The 10,270-nt window shown below is 48.9% G+C and overlaps 1 protein-coding gene across 1 annotated transcript; it reads right to left on the reverse strand.

Annotated features, from left to right (window-relative positions):
- Nucleotides 1-7,883: 7,883 nt before the first annotated feature.
- Nucleotides 7,884-10,265, reverse strand: LOC103769526 (protocadherin gamma-C5-like; the record flags this gene model as incomplete). The annotated part of the gene is made up of 1 exon (XM_008936735.1): nt 7,884-10,265. A coding segment is annotated over one exon (2,382 nt), but the record flags the coding sequence as incomplete, so codon positions are not given.
- Between the last annotated feature and the right edge of the window lie 5 nt (nt 10,266-10,270).

The raw sequence follows: 10,270 nt of genomic DNA on the forward strand, positions 1-10,270 counted from the left end.
GTTGGACTTCATTATCTTAAAGGTCTCATCCAACCTGAAGAATTCTATGATTCTATGACTCCGGTGGGTGACAAGTGGGACATGAGCTAGCAATGTGTACTTACAGCCCAGATAGCCAAGCATCTCCTGGGCTGCATCACCAGCAGTGTGGCAGGTTGAGGAAGGGGTTCTCTCCCTTTGTTCTGCTCTCCTGAGACTCCCCTAGAGCACTGCATCCAGCTCCGTGGTCGCCAGTACAACAGACATGAACCTGTGAAAGCAGGTCCAGATGAGGCCACAGAAATTATCTGAGGGCTGGAACCCCTCTGCTGGGAGGTCAGGCTAAGAGAGTTAGGCTCCATCACCCTGGAGGAGAGAAGACTTCGGAGAGACCTTAGTGAGACCTTTCAGTACCTAACAGGGCCTATCAGAAAGCTGAGGAGAGACTTTTCACAAGGGTTTGCAGTGATAGAATGAGGGGTAACAGCTTCAAACTGAAAGAGGGGAGATATACATCAGATGTAAGGAAGAAGTTCCTCACTATGAGGGTGGTGAGACACTAGAACAGGTTGTCTAGCAAAGCCATGGATGCCCCATGGCTGAAAGTGTTCAAGGTCATGTTGGACAGGGTTTTGAGCAACCTGATCTAGTGAAGGGTGTCCCTGCCCAAAGCAGAGTGGTTTGAGTCATCTTTAAGGTCCCTTCCAAGCCAAACCATTCTGTGACTCTATGAGAAGCTGGAAGCACTATGGTGGGACGTGAGAGGGACAGAGGGGTTACAGCCACAAGGACCCATCTCTGCAACCCCATGGCAGCACCAGAGAGGTGGGAGAGGACTGCTGCAGGCTGCAGCTTGGCCACAACCTCTGCCCAGCACCTGCTGGTTTTCACATTTTTCGTTGGAAGAGTGAAGAGGAGGTAAATCCACCAGTGATTTCCCAAACATCCTCACTGTGCACGTGCTTTGTATAACTTCCTGCTCTAACCATTATAACATTGCACAATTTTCCAGCGTAAACTCCTAGGGGATTACAACACCCGCAGACACCCCTGTGGCTGCTGGGTCAGCAAGGGGTTGTTTTTAGGAAGGACGTGCTAAACCCTGCAGCTGTGGCAAATTGTCCTGCTCTGTATGGACCCCCACATTGCGTAAGCCCATGAATATCCGTGTGTCCCTCTGCCTGTCCTCTCTGGTGTGCTCTGGGATGTCCCACCCAGACATGCCATACATGGGGTCCCCTTGGTGGGAATGTCCTGGTACACCAGGGTGCTGCTATCATATGGGACCTCCTGACCACCCCAAATACATAACAGAAGCTCCCCAAGCTGTAGCCACCTTTTGGCAGTACCTGCATGCTCTGAATACCAAGAATGCTCCTGAGAGCTTGAAGGATTATCCTTGGGACACTATTTTCCCATCCCTCTCCCCCACCACGCACAAGCAGGATGTCGTTAGTCCTGCAAACCAGACTGTCAGAGCTCAGGCATGAAAATGAAACAAAGAATGAAAACAAAAAAAAAATCCCTCCTTTCCTTCATGGATCCTCGGTGGGCACCTCGACCAACAGCTGCAAACCCCTCCTGCTGCACTCTCCTTCCCCTCCCTGCACAGCCTGGGTGATGACGGCTGGGGTCAGAGAAGGTGGCTGAGATGCTGTGGTACCAGGCGAGTGAAGCCAACATCACTGGTGACTGTGTTCACCCTGGGAGAGGGAGTCTGGCTCACAATGGCCTTGGAAAGCAGTCGCACGGGGAGACTTAGGATTAGAGGAAATAAGTGGGGGGCGAGGGGGTGTGTGTGAAATGACACCCTCTATCTTCTTTGCATGCTTTTCTCCTCCCTCCTCTGGAGTGACTGGGGATTCCCACACTGCTCCCCACCTCCTGGTGAGTCCACACAATGGTCTCTGGGATGTCTCCTGCCTGATGTCTCCTTCCAGCTTGCCCACATGGCCCAAGATTGTCCTCTCTCCTCCCGTGAGCTGCCCCACACATACCAACTCTTCCCAGCCCAGGGCGTCTCACTCTCCTGTGAGTAACACAGAGTCCTCCCCACTCCTCCAGGAAGGAAATCCTGACTTGATTCTGCTGTTTTCCTGCATAAACCGTCACACAGAGACCAAAACAAAGAGCTACCGAGGTGAGGCAAGTACCATGAATGAGCAGGGCACAAGCCTGGTCTGAGTTCCTTTGGCAACAAATGAAAAAGCAACGAGATGGGTCCCTCCTACCGGTTCCAGTCCTGCCTCCTCCCCCCATACAACCTCCTCAGGGGAACCCCATGCTGATGATCCCACAGGGATGTGCTGGAATGATGCCGGACTATACATCTACTTCCCTTTGGACAATTTATCACCGTAATCTCCACTACAGCCACTGATCTGATTTGTCTGGAGATGGCATCTGCTGCTTTGTGGCGTTCTATGTCCGTTTACATTTGCCCAGAGATAGCGTGGAGGCTGCTTTTGCTTTTTTTTTTTTTTTTTTTTTTTTTTTTAAGAAAACAAAACACAAACATCATTAAATTACTCTGTCCTTCTGTTTCTCCCAAATAAGATTAATTGAGAATTGCTCTACTCATATCTGACTCCCTACCACGTTTTCAGAGGGTATTGTCTGAGCTCTTGTTTCCTGAGCATGTGCACCAGAGCTCTCCTGTGTTTCAGAACAAAGAGCAAATTCTCTTTGTTGTCTTGTAACAGCTGAATGCAGCGATAGAGAGATGAAGAGACAATTCCTGCCTTATTGAGCTTACCCTGAGTTTCTCCTGGTTCTAGGTGCTTGCAGGAACATGGGATTTGTTTTGGTGGACAGGGCTATGCTGAAAAAAGATGGGTTTATTCCTTCTCCAGCTCTCAATGGAGACAAGAGAAATCACAGTGTGGCTTTAAGCCTGCTTTCTGGCTGAGGGTCAGAGCCAGACTCCCTCCAGGATCCACTCAAACCACTACTCTAAACTACCTTGCCTTTATTACTATTTAATTTGGGTCAGAGAAATGCAGTTAAAAGCACATCCCTTTTCCTTTTATTTTTGTTTTTTTTTTGTTTTGTTTTGTTTTTCAGCTAAGAGGTGGCCTGTGTTCCCCAAACACCAAGCAGAGACCTGCCTTTTGTTGAGCTCACGGTGCTGCTTCTCAGCAGGAGCCACAGTTCCACGTAAGCTAACGTTGGAGACACCTCAGGCACCTGCCTTTACACCCTCTGTAATAGCTGTACTACCAGCCACTGCCCGGGAAATTCACACACCAGCCGTCAAAACGCTGGGAAAAACATGGGAAGAGCACGCCAGGGAGAGGACTGCTCTCCAGGGTTTGCCTCTCTGATCACCAGAGAGATGTCAGAGCTGGGCACCGAACAGATGACAGTGCTTTCTATCTCCAGCCTTTAGTATTGTTACAAAAGTTTAGAATAAAAACATCTCCCTTGATTTAATTGAAAACAGCATAATAGAAACAGGAAAAAAAATTCAGCAAAAGCAGTTTCATTGCAAATGCGCCATCTCCACACAGGAATTAAAAGCCACTGAGTTATTTCAGTCCCAGCCTGTCTCCAAATCCAGGGGCCAGCCTGTGCTATGGAAACTCCTACCACAACCAGCACGGACATGAGCTGCTGGTGGTGGTTCTAGTGACGACCGTGGGCATCCAGGTCACAGATCATCAGGGGGAACATCACAGCTGGTGCACCAGAACCAACATGCCGTGCTAGTCCAGCTCCCCAGCAGAGTCTGACCTCCTCCTGCCGTCTCTCTTCCCACCCCACAAGCTGCTGCTCCCACTTAGAGGCTGGGTCTTATAACAAGCTTCAGGCAGAGGCTGGGGTGAGGGTCACTGACTCATGACCTGGGAAAAGGTCCCTGAGACTAAGTAGGTCTGAGCCACAGCAGCTCTGTGCCTGGAAAAACTCCTGCATGTTGCCAGAAGAGGAAGCAGTAGAGCTTGTTCTGGTGGAACTCATTTACTCCCTTCTTGGAACAAAGCTGTTACAGCAGCTCTGGTGCCCTCCTGTATTAGCAGGGCTTTGTTAATTGGCGTTGGAACTAGAGCGTAAATTGTTAGAAAGATTTTTCTTGATTAAAATGTTGTCAGTGATGAGAAATTCAACAGACCTCTGAGAAAAGTGTTCCAGCAATAGCCTTGTTTTAAAGTCCATGGCTGGTTTCTAACAGGAAGGTTCCAACTACTGCACACCAAACCCTCACTCTGTAGCTGGAAGAGCCTAGTAACAAAGTTTAATTACTGCACCAAGTTGGCTAGAGCAGTCAACTTTCTGTTAAGCTAAATTATCAAAACATCTTCAGAGTCTTTACTCAGAAACTTTACAACCAGCTGCTGCAGATGTTTAACCACAAGCTCTGACACCAAGATCCAAGACCAAACACTCCCTGTGGCACTGTTTAAACCTCCACGGGAGCTGACCAGGGGGCCACAAGGAATGATGAAGCACAGGGATGTGAGCTCCTCTCTTCTCCACAAACACCTGACCCAGCCAGCCGAGGAAGCACAGCATCCAAATTTACTCATGATTGCCCCAATGGTTTCATCTTTGGGTGTGCCCCCAAAGATACAATCTTTTCACATATAAATTATCCTGGAGCCAGTCTCCTTATACAAAATAACCTCTGGCTGTGGTATTCACAGAGGAAACTGGACTCCCAGTTTAAATCCTTCCTTACCCTGACAGTACTCCAGGAAGTTTACCCTCTGGAGAGGATCCCTGCCTCTGCCTATGAACCAGAAGGGGAAGGTGGGAGAGGTGAAAGGCACCTGCTTAACATTTTCTTGTCAGTGCTTCCTCACTGTGGGCCAAGCAAAGCAAACTTTGTTGGACCAGAGGCAAGAGAGCACACAGCCAAGAGAGGGGTACCCACTTGGGAGTCAGGTCTCTGCTCCGCTGCCAGGGCTTCTTGTCGTTTTGATATCACATCCAAATTTGCAACAACTCAGCTATAGTTTTGACAGCAAGACCAGACTTTAGGAGACAACCTTCCTGTGAGTCTCCTGACCCAATGGGTTTAAATTTTTCTTCCTCAGCCTCCCTCTACCCAGTTGCTCACATCCAGTGGGAAGCGTGCAGAGGGCTCCTCACCTGGATGAACCACTGAACCACCTGTGTTAGTGATGGCACTTTGCAAGGAATGCAAGAAAAGTTCCGAATTCCCAAATAAATGGAGTTGGATCTGAAGGTCCCAACCCTAATTCTACCAGATTAGGCCATAGGAGAAAGCACATACAGTGGTATTTCATGAAGGACCTGCTCCTGATGGGTTAGATGCAGCTGGGACGTATTTCTGTAGAGGGGCCTCTGGGGACCTGGGTCTCATCCACTCAACTTCAGGCTTCCATGGGGGCTTACACAACTGTTTGGCAGTAGGTGCTCAAACCAGAGCAGAGAGTACACTTCAGCAGCACAGAACTTGAGGTGTCATGGCTGGCAAGGAGACTCACCCAGTGATTTCCTGTGGCATCCGAGCAGGGGAGAAATCAAGGTTTTGGACTCAGAATCTCAATGCTCAAAATCTGCTTTAGAGAAGAAACCTTTCTCTGTGAATCACGTTTTCCAGTCCTTGAACCACCTCACAACTTCACCTGGATTCCCCTCTGGTTCCTGACTGTCCTCCCTGAGCCATAGGCACCGAACCCAGATACAACATGGCAAACGACGGCTGTCACAACACCACCAAAGAGTTGACACAGAAGCAGCCCTATTTCTGACACTTTGGCCTGACATTTCTACCAATGACAGGGAGCAACCATCCTCAAAGCTGCCAGTCAAAGACTTTGCAGCACTGAAAGTAGCATGCAGAGGAAGAAACCTTCACTGGACACATACATTGAGAAAGAGGCACTTACCCACTCGTTCCAGGTCTCTGGGTCTGAGAGAAGCGCCAGTCTGTGTTAGGCTGAGCTTGCTGCAGAGAAAATAGAAGAGTTTTAATACCTCTATTCTTGCTTTTGAAAATGAAAGGGAACTGATCCTGGATTATTTCAGTCTGGAATATCAGCCTGTTCTTTCCAAGTAAAGCAAATCAATTAGAACAAAAAGAAAGCTCCCACTCCCCCCACTCCACCTTCCCCCCCTTCCGGAGTATTTCTGAACCAGCATGAATACTAAAAAGCATGACAAAACCCATTCAGTGAATAATCTTCCAAAGCAGCTCAGGAAACCAGGCTGTGAAAGAAATGAAGCATGAAATAAACTGATAAGGGCATCAATTTAGCAGGAGCAGTGGTACCAAAGTAATGAGCTTGGAGGAGGGTGGGGGTGGGAGAGTTAATTGCTACTGAGAAAGATGCTTTTAATGCCAGAAGGTAAAATGATAACAGACCTTCCTAATCTGTCCTTAAAAAGGCCTGCCTGAGATCTTGATTTCACACATTGTATTTGAGTGACTTTTCCTAGATGCTGTGACCTCAGAGCATGACAATATTTTTCTGTCCACAGAGACAAGAATGAACTTCCGACAGCAGAAGAAGAAAAAGCGTTATTTGTTTAGGAGACAGACAATAAACTTTGTACACAGCAGCACACTTTGTAAGTTCATTAGGAAGCCCCCATAATGCTTTCTGCCCCTGTTATTTTGCCATCAGACAATGGACGTTCTGTAAATAAGGAAGGACACGAAGCAGGCTTCTGTGTTCCTGCCTGAATCACGCCTTTGTCAAGAGTACTAACTAGCAGGATTGTTTTCTGTCTGGAAGACTCACACTTCCGAAAATCATAATCATCTTAATTAACTCCAGAATGAGAACATGCTACCTGGAACAGACAACATTTCTCCCAGTTACCTTAGGAGTGAGCCGTTCATAGGCTATACAGTGAAACATCAGGTTTATAGGATTATTCTGCTTGTACATGCAATTATAACGAAAAGTGAAGATGAGTTACAGCTGACCTAGATTTTTATTTAGTAGATGTGATTTCACTAATTTCTCCACTGCTTTGATGATTCTCATGGAAGAATATATTAGAATAAATTGCTCCCCTAAAATAGAGGCTCCACTGGTGCCTGTACTGCATACAAATTAAGCTGTTTAAATACTTGCCCTCCGGATTTCAAATACATGTTTCTGCAGATGCTGACACACAACCCTGCACTAGATGAGTCCTTCCCAATCTATATTTTGCTTTCCTGTTACAATTACCACTTTCAAAATGTAGGGCAGGAATTTATGACACAAAATTACTTTAAATCCAAAAGTTACAAAAGCTACAGCTAAATACAGTCACCTACATCCATATTTAGACATCAGAATGCCAGTGGATAAAGTTTTCAAAGCATGCCGCTGCCTGTGTCTTTGCAAGCCCAAGGGCACATAAGGTCACCAAGATCTTGGCGAAAAATGTCACTATGTTCAGTGACAGCAAATTCAACCCTGTGCGCAAAATGACCAAGGTAGAAAATGATCCCATACCAGGGCACAATCAGTAGTGAAGAACACTTGGGAGTTAAGAAATGAGAAATTTCTATAATGCACCTCTAAAACAAAGCAAAAGAAACACTGATAAGCTGCTCTCAGATAACCTCCTCCTGCCTCATGATTTGTATGCCATGCAGAGTAAAGGGGTTACACAGAATCAAGAAGTTAAACACCCAAAAATCACATTCCTGACTGTGCTAAGAATCACTTCTAAAAGAAAAGAGTACGAACGGGGCCAAGGGAAAACTCTCCACTTCTACAAACACAGAGTCTTTGGTTTTCTAGTGCTGGCCAGGCCCTTCCCCCACCTCCATCAAGCTAAGCCAAAGCTCTCACCTGCCACCTCCCAGGAGGTGACAGTGCCACATGTTCCCTGAAGCCACCTTCTTAGGTGGAAGGACACACTGAGAACAGCCAGCTGGCCTGGATACTACAAACTGTTGCACTTTGCAGCCAGGACAGTAAGAAACACCCATCTCTTACCCCGTCACAGGGACTTGCTAAGTTGCTGGTCCCCTGCTCATAGGCAACCACAGTCTCTGCAGTGCTGGAATGGCTGAAAGGTTTTACAAAGAGGAAATCGCTCTGGTCAGACATGGGTGAGAAACAAGAGGTGTAATTCTGTGCCTGGGAGGTCAAGCCTGCTCCTCCCACATCCAGGTACTTGATGAAGCCATCTGGCTTCATCTGCCCATGGAAATGAGAGGCAGGCTTGCGGCCAGTTCCTCGGCAGCAACCCACAAAGGTCCAGCTGGCAGTGCCAGCTTTGAGACACCGAGCAACCACCACAGCAAACATCACGCAGGACACAAGGGAAATGGACACCAAGGAAATGATGAGGTAAAGCGTTAGGTTGGTATCCTTGGGAGAAGATTGGGGGAGGTCCAAGGACTTGGCAAAGTCCTGAACACTGTTTTCCTCTGGAGAAATGACTAGCACCACAGAGGCCGAAAGGGACGGTGTCCCATTGTCCCTCACTTCAACCACCAGCCTGTGGGGATCTTCTGACTCCCTGAGAGCCTGTGAAACCCTGATCTCTCCAGAGCGGCGTTCCACTTGGAAAGGCAAAGCCTCAGCAGTCTCCTGCAGCTGGTAGGACAGCCAGGCATTATGGCCACTATCAGCATCAACAGCTACAATTTTGGTGACCAAATAGCCAGGTTCCACCAATGTCGGGATGGTTTGGTGGAAGGCAGAGCCCTTGGGCACGGAGGGGTAGACAATGGTGGGGGCATTGTCATTCTCATCCATGACAAACACATGGACCACAGCAGTGCTACTCAGCGCAGGAGACCCGGCATCTTTCACCTCCACAGGCACCTGGAACACCTTGTCCTGCTCATAGTCCAGCGCCCGCATTGTGTAGATGGTGCCATTGTCCTGGTCTATCCGGAAGTAAGCTGAGATGGGTATATCCTGTATCCCGTTGTCCAGGATGGAGTAGGACAGCTTGGCGTTGCTACCCTCATCAGGATCAGATGCTGACACTGAAAAAACAGAAGTTCCTGGAAGGGAGTTTTCCTGAATGTGAGCTGTATCAACAGGGCTGGAGAAATTTGGTGCATTGTCATTCACGTCAGCAATTCGGAGGTAAAAGGTTTTTTGCGTGGCCCTCTGTGGGGACCCTGAATCCACAGCCTTCACTGTGATGTTGTATCCACTGGCCTTCTCCCGATCAAGGGGACCATTTGTGACCAATGAGAAATGCTCTTTAAAGGATGACACCAATTTAAATGGGAGCTCTTTTGCTATCTGCAGACGGACCTGCCCATTGTCACCAGAGTCGCTGTCCTTCACACCGATGAGGGCAATCACAGTGCCCGGGGTTGCGTCCTCCTGCACTGGGCTGGAGAGAGAGGTCAGCATGATCTCCGGGCTGTTGTCATTGATATCAATTAATTCCACGCGCAGGTGACAGTGTCCTTCCATGGCTGGCGATCCCTTGTCCCTGGCTCGAACCGCAATCTCGTAAGCACTGGATTCCTCATAATCCAGCAGGGCTTTGGTTCTGATCTCCCCTGTCCGGGAATCTAAGGAGAACATCTTGGTGAATTTATCAGGTGCATTATTGCTGATTTTGAAAGAATATTCCACGTCCCCGTTGGGACCTTCATCCAGGTCAGTAACGTTCAGCTTGGTGACCAGAGTGCCCACTGGCACATTCTCCTCCAGGTGTACCTTGGATATGGGTGGGTCACAGACAGGAGGGTTGTCATTTGCATCCAGGACGTGGATAGTAACCTTGGCAGTACCAGATTTCACGGGATTCCCTCCATCCAGGGCTGTCAGGGTTAGGTGATGAACAGCCACTTTCTCTCTATCCAGAGGTTTTTCAAGTACAATCTCGGGCATTTTAACACCATCTCCTCTCACGTTGATACTCAAAGCAAAATGCTTGTTGGGGCTGAGCTCGTAGGTGGAGATGGAGTTGGACCCCATATCCGGGTCTTCTGCTACCTCCAAGGGTAGCCGAGTCCCAGAGTTGGCTACCTCAGTGATCTCCAAGACCACCTCCGGCTTGGGGAAACGGGGCGCGTTGTCATTCACGTCGAGGACATCCACCTCAATGCGGTGGAGCTGGAGGGGGTTCTCCATGACGAGTTGTAGGTGCAGGGAGCACGTGGGGCTCTGCCCGCACAGTGCCTCCCGGTCCAGCCTGCTGTCCAAAAGCAGCACACCCACTGCCAGGTCCACCTGGAAGTGTCGCTGCCCACCCTCGCTCACCAAGCGCAGGTTGCGGCTGGCCAGGTTCCGCACTTCCACCCCTAGGTCCTTGGCCAGGTCGCCCACCGAGGAGCCCGGCTCCCGGTCCTCGGGCACGGAGTAACGGAGCTGGGCGCTGCTGGGAGCCGGCAGGCAGGAGAGGGCTG

This window comes from Merops nubicus, unplaced genomic scaffold (assembly GCF_000691845.1).
Source record: "Merops nubicus isolate BGI_N331 unplaced genomic scaffold, ASM69184v1 Scaffold37163, whole genome shotgun sequence".
NCBI classification, from domain to species: domain Eukaryota; kingdom Metazoa; phylum Chordata; class Aves; order Coraciiformes; family Meropidae; genus Merops; species Merops nubicus.